Source organism: Drosophila elegans, unplaced genomic scaffold (assembly GCF_018152505.1).
Source record: "Drosophila elegans isolate 14027-0461.03 unplaced genomic scaffold, ASM1815250v1 contig_208, whole genome shotgun sequence".
Taxonomy (NCBI): domain Eukaryota; kingdom Metazoa; phylum Arthropoda; class Insecta; order Diptera; family Drosophilidae; genus Drosophila; species Drosophila elegans.
In genome coordinates, this window is record NW_024545578.1 from 23,100,262 (window position 1) to 23,119,084 (window position 18,823).

Consider the following 18,823-nt stretch of genomic DNA (forward strand, 5'->3'; position numbering starts at 1 on the left):
ATTGAATAAGTTTTGGTTGGAGTCTTTTTGATCAGCATTTTATTTTTCGCTCGATTTCGTAGCGTTTGTTGAAAATGAATTCAACATATAGTTTGAATTTATTTTGTCGGCATAACAAATGTTTTTCTTAACTATAACTACACTGTATTTGAGGACAAATATAGATAAGATTGGATTTTTTAAATATTAAAATTAATTAGTTGAACAATACGTTAGGGTACTAAAAGAGTCGGCTTGGCAAATGTGAATTACTTATCTCGCTTTTAATTAAAAATTGTTTTTTGCTGCGGCATAAATTTGTGAGCTCATCAATTTGTTAGTCTTGGCACACATCAAAAAAATCGTTAAATAAAAAAACCGGATTGACCATAACAATAATGTTTTATTTATTTCAGCATGTTTTACATTTTTAGTTGCGGGCAGATCAAGCATTTAAATTGCCCTAGACCAGTGGGAAAAGCTGATTCCCTTTGGACTTGGGGAGTGGATGCTACGGAGTTGGTCCTGCCACTTAGCAACTAAGTGGGGGGCTGCTCGGCAAAAGCTTAAATTACCCGCTCAATTAAACTTTAAGCAAGTTTGAAGGGCCACCAATTCGATACAAAGGGACCAGCAAAATCTAAGCGCAACTTCAAAGACCTTTCTACGTTTGACGTGCAGCCTCGCAGAAAATTCGGTGAAGCCAAAGCCAGGACCCAAAGGGGGCGAAGGACGCAGCCCACTTTCGAGGGGCGTGCCAGCTTCTAAGTGGCAGCTTAAGATGCCGCATTTTACGCATATTTAATCCACGGTCCCACTCTCCATAATCTTTATGATTATTATCGGCTGTCGGCGGAGGAAAGCGGGGTAAGATTGGTTTTTGTTTTGGTGTAAACAAATAAAATAGTTTGCTCAATAAACTGGTAAACATATAAATACATATTGACATTTATGCCTGCCTGGAACCCCAGAGATTCTCGAAACCGGCTAATGCTAAATGGGCTTTAGAATTTACGGTCAATTTTATGTGTTATGCCAGGCGTACACGTAATATTTACTGTTTCACACCTTTGGTGGCTTTGTTTGGATTAGACTGGGCTTTGGAAATAATGAAAAATTATTTGAAAAATCCCAGCGAAAATGATGAATGTGGCTTAAAAGGGATAACTTTTTTGAATTTATGAGATGGATGCAAATAAATTTATATTAATGTCATTAGTATTATGAAACTCAACCAAAATTGCGTATTTACATGTCTCATTTTTCCTATCAAACAACAAATGCCCCCCCTGCCCTCCTCTTATTTGTTTTGATTTCCATTTATTTTGGTCTCGCTTGCCAATTTTATAGTGAATACTCTGGCGCACACGCATTTCACTTAATCAGCAGTTTAGAGCAAGTTAGTGGCTAATGTAAATATCATCTACTCAACGTTGTGTGAACTTTTTGGGCATAGCATAAATTTGCGCTGACATGGCACATGACGTGCACACATACGGACACGGAGAAAAATCAATGAAATCTAGCATTTTATGTAATAGGATATAGAATTCATCAAGAAAGTGCGACTGAAAAAAAATTTAAATTCTTTAGAACTTCAAAATATTTAGTGACTTTAAAAAGACCATTGCTTTTATTTCTATATATATATATATTAATTATATTAAATATAACATAATCATATATAATTACTTGATAATGAATGATGACTAATTTATAAGAACATAATAAAGTATAATTTAAAGAAATTTTAAATAAATAAATTAATATTAAAGCAATTTTATTTTTACTCTCTTATTGAATTTCAAAAATGAAACACGACTATTGTCTATTATCAATCTATTAATTTGATTATAAAAGTTTATTTAGACTTGAAAGTGTATTAAGAGTTTATTTGAACATGATTCACGAGGTATGCTTCAGAAGCCTAAAATTCCTGAATTCGTATCTCAGTGTCTGCCCTCAACCAGAATTTCGAAGTCGAAGAGAAATATTTAAAATTGAGCATACATCAACGAAGGGCAGCCGGACAGGACTCGGCGGCCAGCACACGTAGACCATTAAAAAACACTTAGAAAAACAACAAAAGTCATTTAAACTTTTTGCCAACTTTTTCCCGCCCGCACACTGCGGCTCCTGAATTTCTCTCGGAGGCAAAAAAAATGAAATGTGAAATTAAGAGATGTGTGCGAAGGGAAAGGGGATCAAAGGACAGTGGACTGGGACTGGGATCGGAACCGGGGGATGTGTGATGTGATGTGATGTGCCGGACGGACTCTGGACTCCGCTGCCCGGAGACCGGAGTCCGGAGTCCGGTCTGCGGACTCTTTGTTTACATTGTGCGGACTGACCCAAGACTTCGTTGGCGATGTGAGCATCACAAAGGGCGAACTTTCCTCGCTATCCTCGTCGATGTACATTTAAGCGAAAGTTTCTTTCCCGTTTGCCGTGTGTGCGAGTACAGAGTGTTCGAGGCACTTTTAATTCAGTTGCAGTTTTATCCGCCGCACAGCATTAAGTCCGTATGAACGTGGATGAAGCGCCGCGTGGAGAGTGCAAAATAAATGTAATTTTCTGCGCGCAAATGAGTTAATTGAAATCATTTACATTTAATTGCACTTTAAATTAGTTAATTCGCTAAGGTTGATTTATGCGGGGCGGGCGTCCTGGAGGTTCTATTGCTATAATTATTGGCGGCACCGGGTTCACATTGCGTTTTGGTTTCGTTGGCGTTCGCTGAGCAACTGAATCAAAGAATGAAAAAAGGCGGCGGCAACGCTTCGTATACGTTACGTTACGCTGTCCTCAGTCGGCGGAATGACCACGCACACAGCCATAAAACTCCTATGTAGCGTGTACATAAAGAATATTCAAATTGGCAACTCAGCACCTGAGCTTCCACTTTTGGCGCATTCAGTCAGGCATGAAGTGTACTCCATGTACTCGTCACACTCACACACTCTCGGGCCCACCTGTGCTCATATTTCTCGTATACTTGTATTTATTTATTGTTTGGCTAAATCAGGGCCGTCAATCTCGAAAACTTCGCGGCCATTAGCTGCCACCATCGCTTTTTCTCTGACCCCCTTCCCTTTTTGCAGTGTATGTGTGCCGCTGCTTTCGCCACTCGCCGCCTGGGGGCGCTGCTGTGTGTGAATCAACAAGGCGTCGCTAAAATTGCGCGCCAAAAATCCTCTCGGAGGCACACATATGCATCTGCCCGGGTATTTGAGTTTGTTTGCGAGTCCTGTTCCCCGTGTACTGCTGATTTGTTTGCCTTAAGAGAAACATTTGCTGCATGAGCTATTGGCCAACGCTTAGCATGTGGGCCAATATTCGAGTAACAGCCCAGCCCATATTGGTTATGCATCGTCGAAGGAATCCACACCTTGCCGAGCAGAGATGAGGCCTATTACCGCGCTTGGGAACTAGTTCAGAAATAGCTTGGTGGCTAATAGACTTGCCGACCATTTTACCATTTTTTTTAACTGTTAAAAAAGTAAAGCCATTTTTCATTAAAAAAAAAACGTACTTCTTTTAACGCGTATTTCAACAAGAATGCAACTAGACTAAAAAAGCTCAACTTTTCTACAATTTTCGTTTTCACTTTCACCGCCCTTTCTCCTGGAGTTTCGATTGGTGTAATACTCGTTATAATCAGACCATCACATCAAATTTTCATTTCTGCGGCCATTAGGGTTTTTTACGACTTAAAAAGAGTGCTAACTATTAAAAATTGCCTTGGTTTTGCAAGTTGGCTATCAATATACTTCGGATTATATGAAAAACCATTTGTTGAACATGTGAATTTTCGGTCTTGGATTGAACACCCATTTGTATAATATCTTATTTAGGTTTAACACTAATTCCAAACATTTATTTTCAGATAATTTATAATAACAAATTTAAAGAATAATTTTAGTTACGATCTTATGGCACAAATTCTGTTTTTTTTTAAGTTCAGAATATATTTTTATATATAATCCGACGTCTAAATATGAAGATCTTAAAATAATTAAGGTTCGTTTGGGTACAAAATGCCCGGAACGTGCTGTTAAATCAGAAGATAATATACACGGAGTGCCTAAGAGTAGACAAATCCAATCCCATTGGACCTTTAGCTCAACGAATCGGTCAACTCTGATGGGCAAATCACAAAATGAAGTATGCATGCCCACATGTATATAGTCCTAGCGGAGTGTTTGTGTGCGTGCCAAAAGAGCCGTATAACTTTCACTTGCGAAAGAGTCTCAAAGGAAAGCGCTGGAATAGGAGGAAGTGGAGAGCGCTTGGGTTTTCCCCGCTTTTCCTGGCATTGCTTTTGTAGTTGCTTTGTTTTGTGTTGCCTTTCCCTCTGAGACGGCCACTTTCGCTCTCCGCCTTCGGCTCTCACACTCACACTCGCACTCGCACTCCCGTTGGCCAGGACATTGGTGTTTTGTGTTTGCATTGGTACTGGTGTTGGTATTGGTGTTGGCCCGCTTTTGGCTTTGTGTTGATGTATAGTTTTGCGGCAGGTGCGGCTAGGGGGCGGTTTGAGGGGGAAAGGGGAAATCAGGTCCGTTCTTGGGCAAGTTGATGTGGTAGTTTAGCTTATTGCATTTCACTTTGAAGTGGCTTATATGGATATTTATTACCATGCCGGTTGTATTTGAATTTACCAAGCACACAGCACGAAGCACCCGCCAGTGCTCTGAGCCTTACATTTTTATCCCAGTTTCTTATGGTGCCTTTTTGCAATAGTATTTGCCTTTGATATGGTGGCCTACGGGCTTTACTTCAACGTCTACTCTGCCTTTTTCAATTTTGCCTAGCCTTCTCCTCTCTGTTTGGTTTGTGAATGAAACTGCATGAAATACGTGGCTTTCTTTCAGACCAGTTATTGCCCATTGTTTGGCCCACTTGTTCGGTTTTCAGTTGGGAAATTATGGAAATAATTAGCAGGCACCGGGAGAAAAATGTCCTTGTTATTAGCTTGCATATTCCGATTGCTGCCTGCGGTCAAGTTCGTTTCCATATTTGCACAGCTGCACAAATGAATCGCCCAAAAACGAGCCTGGTGATGCTGATTTGGAACTGCTTATTAAATGTTTCAGGCTCTTTTGTTTGCTTTGTTGGTGTTTGTCTGGCATTGTCACTTGGTCAGGCATTTAATGCGGTTGTTCAAACAAGCTTGGGCGGAAAAGTCGAATCGGCCCAGCACGGAAAATGATGAATATGCGACACCGCAATTATGTGTTGCCTACTTATGGCGATGGCCCACAGGGCGTATGCGTGTCATGCTGTTGCTTCAATACTGTGTTTATGTGAAGCAGTTTTTGTGAAATTCATTAACGAAATATTGTCCAAAGCGGGAATATATAATTTCTTAAATTAATTTAAGCGAAAAATTGAAAAAGGAATCAAGCTTAGTTTTTAAAATCTGTGGAAATCTGTTCAATTTAATTTCATTTTATTTATATAATTGTCTTGTTTATAAAAAAATAATTAAGTTTTGTTCTAGTTCAGCTAAAAAAAATATTTTAAAACCATTCCTATAGACTTGTAGTGCATACTGAAATATAAAGTTACCATGGATTTTTTTTAGTTTTTGTAATAGATTGTTTGATAGTCAAGTACATTATTTTAAAAATTATCTGATATATTTTTTATTCTTTAAGGATACTTCAATTTGCAAATTTAAGGTTTCAATGATATTCCTAGCATAAACTCAGGACTTAATGCCAGCCCAGTTTACCTCACATTTATCTTGAAGGTTAGAGTCAAGATTAATTTTGTTAGCCCGACCTTTCTGGCCATTTGTGCTTGTTGCCTCTCGTTTCTCAGAGCGTGTCGAAATAAATCGTCTTAGTTCTGTTGGCTTGCTTTGACTTTAATTGAATTAAATTGATTTTGCTCCACTTGCCAGCCGGCAGTCATCAATTGCGGCTCCAGGTGAGAATGAGCAGCTCCTGTTGCCGTCGCACTTGATGTTTATAAATAGAATTTTCTAATCTGGCCCCTCGCACCGCAAATTTGACATGACAATCAACTCAACTTGGACACGTATTAGACGCACACACCCGCACTGGAACCCAATGTTTATGTTTTTCCAATCAATTGTGTCACAAACATGGCTATGAAAATAAATACACCCCCACACACACACACACCCACACACCCACTTACGCCCAGGACATTCTGTTACTGTTGTGCTCGAACGGATAAACACTGGCACACGCACACAAAAGCTCAGATAGAGATACATTTGATGGCCATTCTCTGACATAAAACAATAACAAAAGCGTGTTCAGCGTGGACAATGAACCGAAAATGAAAATGAAAACTCGCCAAAATTGATAGATACATAGATACAAGTTTGGATGGTCGGATAGTGGGATAGTAGGATCCATAACATATGAAACTGCAATTTACAGCCATTGTGCGACGGTCGGTCAGTGATTGTTTGGACGGTGGCACAAATGTGATTGACTGCCCACACAATTTTTAAGTGGAAACTCGACTGCTCACTTTATTTGTCTTGCGGTCACGGTGGGAAAAGTTTGTTCAAGTTTAACGATTGCCATATTTGCGGACAATGCTCGGTGCTCGATACTCGGATCACTGTACAATGTTCACAGTAGTACAAGAAAAAAAAACAAATTTTAAAAAAATTTGAAAGGTTCTAAGTTTGACCCCAATTGTTTCAAAGTGTGTGTTAAATTGAATGTTACTTTTGTAATTTTCTGCGAATTTTGGATGAAAATTTTTATTGATTGATGTGCGTGTTTAATAATACTTTTAAAACTACATAAAACTAATTTATATTTGACGTTCAATTATTAAATTATTGTATATTTAAATTATTGTTCATTGCACTCCACTTCTTTTCAGTGAGCTCTGTAAACCTGTCAAACTCGTTGATCTATTTGCTTCACTGTATTCAAAAAGGAGGTAAAAATAATAAGCACCTGCGGCGCTGCCTTTTTCATTGCCGTTCAGTTTATGGGAATTCGAAATATTTTCATAAAAGCCACGAAATCGGCCCGAATAATTCACATTTCGGCCAGCGATAACAATGCTTGCACTTCTCCCAACCCGAATTTTCCATAAGTGTGTATTTCTATGCTTGTTGTCTGGTTATTGGGAATTGTTGGTTCACGACTGGGGGCCATATTTTCAATTTCTATTGTGGCTGTCATGTCTGCACTGCACTGTGCTGCAACTCCTCTTCGAAGCTCAACTTGTTAATAAAAGTTTACCGATTTTTGGACGTCGCAAGAATGATTACTGCCACACTGCACACAATTTAAAGTTTTTCCCGCTCATACATAAATCAGCGAAAGGAAAATCCTCCTCGAGAGCTCCGAAAGAACCGCACGACAAAAAATATTGTCCGCAAAAGTTGCCCGCTTCGATGCGTGCAAAGTTGTTTAGTGAGAAACTTCAACTGGACACGGCCGAAACTAAACTTGGCCGAAACGCAAAATGGTACAAAGTGTGCCACGACGGTTGCGGCGGGGTGGTCCGCGGTAAAATTAATAAAAGTCGTAATAATACTCGCAATTTCCTTTTAGCGCCGCCCCGCCATCGCACATTTTCCTTCGCCTTTGTTTCCTTTGCCTTTTGCATAAATTTTTTTATTTTATATATATATTCTTTCGCTGGCCCGGCTTTTCCGTGGCTGTATGGAAATTCCATAGCTCTTTTCCCGATGCTGGACGTTGAGAAGTTGTTGATTTAAATAGTTTCGCCTGGCATTTTACTGCTTGGCTGGCATTTTTTAGCTGCCATCGACTGCTACAAGTCCTTATTATTTTTATTGTGTTTTCCCGTTCGGATTCCTTGGCTGCCATGGGCGGATTATTATTAGTAAACATTATGGACAAGGTAAGGTCATGATATATATGGGGTCGCCGCCCCATTCCTTCGCTCCCCCCAGCGGAAGTTGGGCGGCCGGGACTGGGGCTGACTTATCGTCGCCATTTTCAGCGACGAGTCTTCGTGCATAAATAATTTGTTGGGCATTTATTATTTGTTTTAGGTGTAAATATTTCAAGCTCACAAGTGAAGCGGGCTGTAGAAAAGAGGTCGAGGTTTATAGCTTAATTATTCCCATGCATGAAACGAGCCTCCTTTGAATCCGCTTCCTTCCTTCTTCTTATTTTCCGTCTTCCAGGCATTGTTCGGTAACCCCTTTTGTACGGTCATGGGTCTTTTTATTTCTCCCCGGCACACGCATACAATACATAATTTTTTATGATTTATAAAATGTTTGTTTGTGCGCCTGCCGGGAAGAGAGGGCTGGGTATAATTTTAATTATTTCCTACATGTGCGTGGTTTATTAATGGCCACGTCAGCTCAGCCCGGCTAACACTTCCCTGGCTTGGCTTACCGTCTCCTCTCGCTTTTTAATGGAGGTCAACGTTAGTTGGACAAAAAATTGCATAAAGATTTATTGCATTTGACAAGTTTTTGTTAATGATTATGGCACGTGCTATGGTCGCTGTTTTTGCCAAGGTTTGGCGACCCCTTTTTCTACTTAAATTTACTATCCCCTTCAAGGGAGGCTATAACCTTTCAAGGATCTAGTTTGTGTGCTTGCACCGAGAAAAAGGGGTTGCTGCTATATCATATGTTTTTAAGTTAAAGTATTGTATAATACTTGGTATTATTTTTATGTTGTGATAATATCGTCGATAGGGCAAACTTGATGTAAGCACATTTTTATTTCGGCTTAAAAAAATATATAGTATTGTATTTAAGGCTTGCAGGAAGTTTTTAACATTTAAAAATCCTTTTGTAAGCTATATCATACTTTTTGCAGTGTTTAAACATGTTTGATATGTTAATATAAATCAGATTTTATAAATATTCTTTTTAAGGCTGGAAGTAAAACTAAAATCATAAAACAATTTTAATTTCAATTGTGAGAAGTGAAACAATAGTACGATTTTTGATTAAATAGCAGGCAGTATCACAAGTTAACGGTCAACTTTATTTAATTTTCAATTTTATTATTTGTTAGAAGAAAGCCATTAGTACAAAGTACATGACTCATTTAACTGTTATTTTTTTTTGTGCATTGAAGAAGATGGGGGGTTGTCTTATTTTATCAGCTTAATATTCAATATCCTGAGACATGTGTGTCCTTGGCCATCGAAGTCACGCAGTGTCAATAAATTAATATAAATGTCACTTGCCAGACTGCATCCCATAAATTTTTCAATCATTTCGGCAACACAGCAGTTTTTCCGCCCTAGCCACGCCCACCTAATATGGTGTGGGGGGGGGGGATGGATCCCGGTGGAATTACCGTTACAGGAGCACAAAACTGATTTGAATTTAATTACTTGCTTGGCATATTTTGTTATTTTTCCGTAGACCGTTAAACGTTATGCAAATTGCTTCGACTTACAATACAAGAAAATGTTTCTTTTCTGTTGCCACTCGCTGACAAATTGTTGATGAACGTTGAATATATATTTTCTTTTCTTGTGGTGCCAACTGGAGGTGTGGGCAGTGTGGGCGGCGTGGGAGGTGTGTGGAATCCGTAATTGCATTTGCGTGCCGAGGAGCGGGAGACGTTAATGAGCGCTACCGAAACGCGCTGGAATGTCAGCCTTACTAAATCATCATGCCAAAAGCAACGGCCAGCCTTGACGTTTTGCTGAGGAAGGTGATGGTTGATGGGGTGTTGGGTGTTGGGTGGTGGGTGGTGGGTGGTTGGTGGCTGTTGGTGTGTGGATCGGACACGGTACCAGATATGGCGAGGCTGTACGCGTGGGCTGGGCAGGGCGTGGTCCTCACACTCACATGCATATCACATGTGTCCTTAGCATAGCCAGTGACATTTTCTGCTCCATTATTTTCATCATGTCTGACAGACGACATTTCAACATGCAACTAGCAACTAACGGGGGCAGCTAACACTGCCCGCCTTTCCATCTCGCATTTCCCATTTCCCATATTCCCCTAGCCTAAACCAACAGTAACACGTATGGCAAGTGTAACTCGAACTGCAAACTGCACACCCAGAAAAAAAATTCAATTTTGGTATAAGTTATCACGTGAACTGTAAACGTAAAGGAATGGGGATAAACAAATTTGTTCATTATTTTTTGCTACTTATAATTTAAAGTACTGAACTGCTTGGATGCAATTTAATTAACTTATATTTTAATACCCTTGGAGAGGGTTTTATAATTTCAGTCAGAAATTTTCACCTCAGTGAAGAAGACATTTCCGATACTATAAAGTAGATACATTCTTAATCAGCATCAATACGAGAGACGATGTCCGTCTTTCCGTCCATCCGTTTCTACGAAAAATAGTCGGGAAAACACACAAACAATCGGGAAAAAAAACAAAAATTTTAACTTTGTTGTTTTTTAATTATTTTTTTCTGAGTCCTTCAAAATTTAGTCATGGCTTTTTATTTGGCTTAAATCGGACGACTATATCATATAGCTGGTATGGGAACAATCGGAGTATTACATAAAAAAATTTTAAAAAAATTTAAACTTTTCTGTTTTGCACTATTTTGTTTTTTTGGTTATAGTAATGGATTAATAATTCAGAAGTACGCTTTTAATTTTATTCAAATCGGCAAACGAAATTATGTATCTGCCATAGGAACAATTACAAAGTTTAGCTTAAAATCATCATAGTTTCAATGTTTTTAACAATAAGCGCAAATAAGTTTACTGTCTTTCTTGTTTTTTATATAAATCTAATAAATAAGTAAGAAAGCCTTCACGTTTATGGCAAAATAACAGAAATTATTTCAATTCTCACAGTTTGTTATAAAATATAACAAAACCATTTGCCATAAAATTGAGAAGTTGTGGCCCGAAAAATGTGCAGTTTAATATGCAATATGGGCTTATAGACTATCCCTTTTTGTTTTTCAACCTTAGAATCTTTAAAAATAAAACCAAATCATGACCCATAGTTTTTCTAAGTGCACTGCATCTGCAAAGTGCTGCCAAGTTGTCTTCCCGCACCCTTTCTCCTTCTGCTCAAGTCGGCCATTTCGTCGTGTCTGCTTTGGACACCAATATATTATGCCATTGTCATGGTGTGCGTGCGCGGGTGTCTGTCTGCGGTAAGTGTGTATCTGTGTGAGCGTAAGTGGCAGTTCCCTGTTGCATGTGCTTTGCATGTGTGTGGGGTGCCAGATACCCTTACTAGTACCTATGCACACCCTCTTCGTACTTTTGACTCCTTCTTACGATTGCAGCCCATCTCATTCGCTTAGGTCGAGTCAGCATTTTGCATTGCAAATATTTATACCCTACTTACGTTGAGTTTTATGTGTGTGCCCATGAAGGTTGCCCTGACTGTCCGATTTCGGAATGGAAAACTTGACTGAGAGTGAACGGGAGACAGTGAAGTACAAGTACATGAAAGGGTAAATGTCTTTTTGCGAAAAGAAAAATATTTCATGGTATCCGATCAATGCAACCAAATTAAATGGTAATTTGACCAGAGATCGATCTCTTTTGTTTAAATCATAATTTGTAACATTTGTATTAGAAACCTTAAAGGTAAAAAGAAAAATAGCTTTTATACATTTTAAAGAAAACTTATATTTAATAATATATTTAATAGTTTAATATAATTTATCAACTTCCTCTTAGTTGGTCTGTACAAAATAACAAACAGTTCTTTATATGTATTTCGTTTTCTTATTAAACTCTTTCACCTATTGGCAATTTTCACTGTTCGAGGGCCATTTGTCCTTGTGCATTTTGGGAGTTTCGTTGGGCTTGGCATGGCGTTTTTTCTCTACCACTTGCCATGCAATTAATTTAGCGCAACTGCATGCCATCGAAAATAATATACAGAGATGGAATATTGTAAATGCCATCTAGACACATTTTGCATGCAAATTTGACACTTTTTGCCTCATTATTTGACGCCATAATAATAATTCTGGGCCGGGCAGAATGCCAGCATATTCCATTTGATGCCAGCGTGTGTGTGAGTTAATAAGGAAATATCCTTTTACACATGTGACCCTAATAATTTCCCGAGTTCTTAGGTTCCGAGAGCAGCCTGCATTACTAATAATAATGCCATTGTATGCATGCGTATCTGTGTGAACGTGTGTGTGCGATGGTATTGGTGGGGTATTTTGTGCTGTGTTGTGATTTATTGCATTCGTGTGCCAGATTTTACAAATGTAATGCGCCACACTATGGCACCGCACCGCACCGCACCGCTCGGCACCGCTCGGCACCCCGCCTCCTTTACGCCCTCATGCATATGCAAAGTTTCGAATATTTTGCCTTGTGAATGTGTCACAGTGTGAGTGCGTATCTATGAGGGCTCCAAGTGGGTGTAGGTGTGTATTATGTGTGTGTGTGTGGGGGAGTTCTCGCATAAATATTCCGTACGGAGTCATATTTCTTTCTTTCGCTTTGTATGCGCTCCACTCTTTGAAAGTGGCGTGGACATACGTGTCGGAATTATTTGACTTCCGTTTTTCGTTTTTCGTTTTCCGTTTTGCCTCTTTTCGGCTTCAGTTTCATTTTCGGCTTGGGCACAAGATGAATATGAAATTTTTATTAGCTGGCAAAAGTTGTAAATGCAAATTTGTTAACCGAACCGTACAAAGGACTCCTGTTGCTCACAGGATTCACCCGGATCACCTGGGCCGTGATGTAAACGGAACTTGTCAACTCACAGAGCAGAAAAATCCGGATTTCTTGGAATCATTTATGACAAAGAATAGTTTGAGCAATATTTAAACTAAAACGTTGTCAGTCGATGGAAAATGCACACATGACTCTGTGAAACTGTGAACTGTGATGGCCTTCACTTCAAATATTACGTATACGCACACACACACTCACACAATCGGAATGGGAAAAGGAAACTATCTGTAGCAATGCGCATAACTATGCATAATTGTTGTAAAATGTCTGAGCTCGAAAATCTGATAAATTATAACTGAAAAGTTTTTTGAGTGCGCCAGCAAAATTTTACGCAATTCCAGCCACGCCCAGCAGGGCAGGAAAGGCAATCGTCTCGTTCCAACTGAAACTGTAACTGAATCCCAGGCAAAGCCAAAAGTTGAAACATATTCAATTTATGACTCTAGATGAAAATTCCCCCAGCATTTAAATCACTTATGCACTTAATCAGTGCACTTAAAATGCAAGAGATGTGCCACTGCAGAGACACTCTGACAGTAGCCATGGCAAGAAATTCACAATCATTTCGCAGGCACTTGTTAACAATATTATGGTGACGGACCTGGAATTTAAACGGCAAAATTTGTTTAAAGAACTTACACAAACTTGTCAAAAACGCAAATTTTAAACAGCTTTAAGCAGCAATCTACAAAAATTACCAGAAATTTACTTAAGCCCGCTTCAAGAGGTTAAATTTATATGGTTTAGAAAATACTTTTTTTTTAGCAATCACTTTTTGAGCAATGTGAAGTATAAGAGTTTTCCGAGTTATAAACGGGATGCTGGGCAACCATATCAAAGAAACTTAAACAAATCTATCAAATCAGTTTGAATAACATTTTAATATTTGAATTTACTTAATATTTTCTTAATGTCCTTATTTTATTTGTATTGATTTGTTTTTGAATTCATAAATTTTACATTTTGTAATCAATACAAATGTAAATCTTAAATTTTAGTTCACATTTAAATGTTCTAATTTATAGTGGACTAACATAGTTTTTATTTCATAAATGGAATGGCTTTCTCTAATTTGTTGCCCAGTGTATTGCCTGGATTGCGTGTACGCCATTTGATTTTAGATTGCTTTTGGGGAACCGAGAGAAAATGTTGACACTTTTGATTACGCAGTATAATAGTTTCTCCACCCGCAACCCCACACTCGCAGTTTTCCCCTCGATCAACAATCGATTTGCGAGGAAATTGATTCGAAATGTATATTTACATGTGAGGTCTGCAGAAATGCATTCACAGCCGACTCCTTGGCCCAAAAATCGCGCAGAGTCGCCTTCTCCGGCGGCTCTCTGTGCGGATAAGCGGTCATCTCCGTTGTGGTCGATTCGGCGTACATCGATTGCGGTTGTTATTATAATGCCAATTACACCGATTCGCGCACACGCACAGGCACACCGGACCCACACTTTTTCTCAGACTACTTAGCCTAGTTTTGGTCTTTGTTTCGGCGGTTTTGCTGCCACCACACGCCTTGACTCGGATTTGGAAATAAATGAATTTAGAGCACGTGACAATTTGCGCCTTGATTTATGCGCCAAGGTTTTCTCGTCGCTTATTTATGCTATGTTTATTTTCGGACGTAATTTGAATAATACGTCCGTATAAAAAAGCATTTATCACAGTTGATATAATTAATGTCACTTGCACAACAAATGTTTAATATGAATTCGTACGAATGCGTCAGCAGACTCAAGGAAATATTTTCGGAAATTAAATTGCTGCCTCGCCGATTTCTGGTGCGTGGGAAGAGTCCTTTCGAATGTCCTTTGGTCGGAGAGTTTTCCATGTAACCGCATTAGCCGCTGCTAGACACCAAACTGTGCCTACAGTCGTGCTGAAAAGTTTGGTCAGGCGCGTTTTCCAAACCGCAGGCCAGCACACAATATGACGCAAAATATTGCACCGCATACATAAACATAAACCGAGGGGGCACATCGGGGTGGAATTCGGGGGGGAAATGGGGGCGGGGAAATGGTGGGAAAGAGGCAAGAAGGTTGCTGACGAAGAAGAAGGACCGTCTTGTCACATTGAGCCTGTATGTGTGACATGGTCTAATGGCATTTCCAAATAGCTTGGCGAAAAACTTCATACGACAGGCACACTCACACAAAGCACACTCTCAAAGACTCACTAACACTCTCTCAACTTGTCAGGCCATCAACAACGACAACAACAACAACAACAACAACAAATATAACAGTTACAACAACAAGGCCAACAACAATGGCGACGTTTCAATTGCATTTCCGTTTGTACCAGTTTTCATTTCAAAACTCATAAGTTTCAGACGACATCAACGACGACGACGTGACCAGCGGACTCCTCTTCTTCTAGCTAGCACTTCTTCTTCTTACACAGGAAGAAATTTAATGAACATATATATTTTTTTTTTATTTTGACGGTCAAATTTTTCAATTTTAAAATATATTTATGGTGTGAACAAAATTTATTTAACAAGGTATCAATAACATATACGTCGAATAAATATATATTTTTAAGTGAAGCATATATTTTGTAATATTGAATAACATGTACAGTTAATTATCGTTGGCTATCTAATTACTCATTTAATGGCACTCAAGTGTGCAAATTTAATTCTTTATATAAAAATTATTTACAGTGTATCCAAGGGGAGACGCTGTGGTTGGCAGCGCGGGACAACTGTTTGCAAATTCTAAAAACTTTTCAATATGTTTGACGACGTGTGCCACACACAATGGGTGGAAAACACTTTTTGCTTATTTAAGCGAAGGTGGAAAATGGTGCAGGATTATCTGCAGGTGAACGAGAAAGTTTTCTTTCGGAAATAATGGATGGATAAGGACAACGATTATGCAAAAGCACGCACTATGCATGTATTTATAAGGAAGTATCATAGTTTAAACAGTATTCTGCAATAAAATGTTAAGTACTTTTTAGAAGTTTAGTTTTATCTCACTTTTGGCTTATAATAAAACCATTTAGGAAATGAAGAACATTTTGTTAATTAAAAATGTATTAAAAAATACATGAATTTTCATGAATTCATGGACATAAACAAAACAAATAAGTTAAAGCTTAAAATACTAAATTTAATTAAATTTGAATATTAGAATAAAAAAGATATGACTCGTATTCAAATCAGAATATAAATATGAAATTTTTGGTTTCTAAGAAAAAAAGTTTAAGTTTCACCACAAATAAAAGTAAATTATTTAACTCGATATTTAACAATATTTCAAGGCGCCAGTTTTAATGTTCTTATCCATTTTTCCAAAAGCTTTACTGACTAAATAGAAGTCCAAACTAAGTACAAAAACGTAACTTTAAACATAAGATATACACATTTTAAGCACCTTTTTTTAACCAATGTTTTACTACCCAAAAAGTGCGCTATAAAAAGTTTCAAAGCAATGCTACAGTGTTTTTATCGGACTTACTACAATTTAGTTCCCTAGTGCAGCCGTCCAGCTCTCTCGAGTGAAAGTTGTTGTCTAAGGGAAAAACAACGGAAGTTTTCTCCTCGACCCGCAGCTCGTAACCCCGCCACTATCCTGGTACTTCCACTTTACCACTTGGGCCGCTTGACAACTTTCACCATTAGCGGAACAACGGACAAGCACCAACACACTCACTCACAATATGGCACACAAGTCGAATTTGTAGTCAGCGCCATCAATTCGAGTTGAAGACATTACCCAGCCGCTTTTCCAGCTTTTCCAGTCCCCCTCACCCTCAAAACCCAACCAACTTTCTGGAGGCCTGTGTTTTATTGCTCTGTGCGCTTTGAGGGCGACAAGAATGTTTGCCGAGTGCTTTACAGCACCACGGTCCGGCAGATTGAGTTGCTTTGCATAGTTTAAAGTGAGTGACGTCAGTCGCAGAATTATGAAAACTGTTTTAGGGGGCATGTGGGCAGCACCCCCAACCCAACCCCGGAAAATTCGGGGGTGTGCGTCTGTAAATAATTTATTTATTCTGCCGCCTCTCGGCCAAAGCCGTTTAGACGACTTCCCCTGGCTGCGGGGAATTCGTTGTCATTTATTACAGTTGCTGCCAGTTGGCCACTTGCTTTTTTGGCAACACCCAAGTCCGTGTTGCCAAACGTAGAACGAATAAACAAATAGCCAAATAACCCAAAAAAAAAAAACCCCCAACAAATTCTAATTACTGTCATTTGGCTCTGGTCTAAGTTTTTCTCGGAGGCTGCGGTTTGGGTCTTGGCAATAAGTGCTCTGGCCCAGCATAAATTGGCTTCAGAGCAGCCAAAAACTGCTGAACTCTCTCTCTCTCTCTGTCTTATTTTTGATTAAGTTAATATATTTTAATTTTGTTTTATGGCAAGGGGAAGTAGTAAAAACGAGTGGAATTATTGCAGCTCATCTCAAACAAAAACAAAAGTCGTTTGCCATTTATGGACCAGTTAAAGTGGACCATTTTAGCAGACATTTCAATGAGGGAAAATGGGAAAATGAGAATGTATCTCCGATGATTTAAATTGCCGATTCTAATTCCGCTTTTACGGGATGAGAAGCCAAATAAGTTCAACCCTTTTTATGTAGCTCACTCGATAAACTTTTATAGTTTCTGTTACTGCCGCCGATGGCACTCTGAAGCCTTCCGCAGTTTAAACTGTCCTCGGCTATTTATTCAACCCAGGTCCTTGTTGTTGCTGCCGTTGCAATTAAAAACGCTGATATATGTTCTTTTTACAATTCAATAAATTTACGCAATGCTTTACAGTTGCCAGTCAACCCGGCGAACCTCCTCCTGGCTTTTAATGCAATATTTGTGTTCGCCTGTGCGCGCTTTTTGTATTTTATTTTGACTCTGTGGCGCGGCGAAACGATTCAGAATCTTGCAAACCAATGACAGTTTAATTAATTGCCGCACTGTAATGCGTTTTAAATTGTCATGTTTATACAGAAAAATACTGCGAGGCCCTCTGTATTGGTCCAGCATGTCCTTTCTGTTTGTGGGCGAGTGGAGGGACAAGTTGTACTTTTATTGCCAGTGTGTGGGTGGCTTAATGCCTGATTGTGGAACAATGGCAGAAAATACGAGTAATAAAGCAACATCATTATATTTTCCGTGTTTTTGATTACTAAAAAAAATTTCAATAAAAATACATTCCGTTTTATAAACATTTTAACATGGATTTCGCATTATTCAACAGAGAAAATAAATTTTTAAATTACCAAAAAAGTAAGAGAAACTCATATATGTTTGTGACTTATTTTGTTAATGGAAACTTAATTTGGTTTTAACTTTATTTTTATTATAAATATGTGTTTCTCTTTTTAGTCCCAATTAATGCAATATTTTTAAACAAAATTGAATCAACTATTTATTTAGCCATCTGCAAATTTATGACAATTGCAGTCCAGTGCCAATTTATAGCCACATTTAATAACATACTATCCAAATCATCCCATTGTAGGCCATTTATTCGCAGGAGGATGTTTATGGACCGGAGGAAGGCTGGCGGTAATATTGTTTTTCATTTGTGTTTCATTGTTTTTAATAATTGTTATTATTGTCCGGGGCTGTTTTTCGATTTCAACACCTACATATTTTCATAGGAATTCGCACATGCGGTCGCAGCCACCCGCCACCCGAATCGCTAATGCAATTCCAATGGCCGCAAACTACAGCAACTAGCCATTTAAATGTCAACCACAATGAGGATCGAGTGAACATATATGAATATATATGAATATTCACATATTAATGCACCACATCTGTGCATATGTGTGCGTTAAGCCACGGCATGCAACTGTTCTGATTTGATAAGACGCTTAAGTGCTTTGGATGGACTAATTTATTAAAGTGCTTTATTAATGCCCTTACGAAATCCCAGCCCCAATTGCGTCGAGGCATCTGGATGTTCCTAATTGTGGGTCCTGCCCGAAGGAAAACAACGGCAGGCCAACAACAATGGCGGTCTGGGTCACATTTTCCAAGCCAATGCGCCTGCAACTCGGCGAATGCGTAATATTAATAGGCGTCTACGTAAGCAAAATCTCATGGCTCCCGCTCCAAGTTTCCATGGTTGTTGTTGCCGCTGGTGTTGCTGTAGCTTTTGCCATAATTGCAAAACGCCTTAAGGCTATAGACGCGTTCGAGCCAGTACATATGTCCATACATATGTAAACACATAATTATGACC

At 38.8% G+C, this 18,823-nt stretch overlaps 1 protein-coding gene across 2 annotated transcripts in view; it reads right to left on the minus strand.

Annotated features, from left to right (window-relative positions):
- Positions 1-18,823, minus strand: part of LOC108136150 (echinoderm microtubule-associated protein-like CG42247) — a 45,713-nt gene that overhangs the window by 16,662 nt on the left and 10,228 nt on the right. Inside the window, exon 1 of one of the 2 annotated variants that reach the window (XM_017257146.2) lies at positions 2,331-2,699. The exons of the other annotated variant lie outside the window; for it this stretch is intronic. Within the exon in view, the coding sequence (XP_017112635.1) occupies positions 2,331-2,399 (69 nt within the window). The 5' untranslated portion in view covers positions 2,400-2,699. Of the gene's footprint in view, positions 1-2,330; positions 2,700-18,823 lie in introns of those variants that run through there. 2 annotated transcript variants of the gene reach the window in all.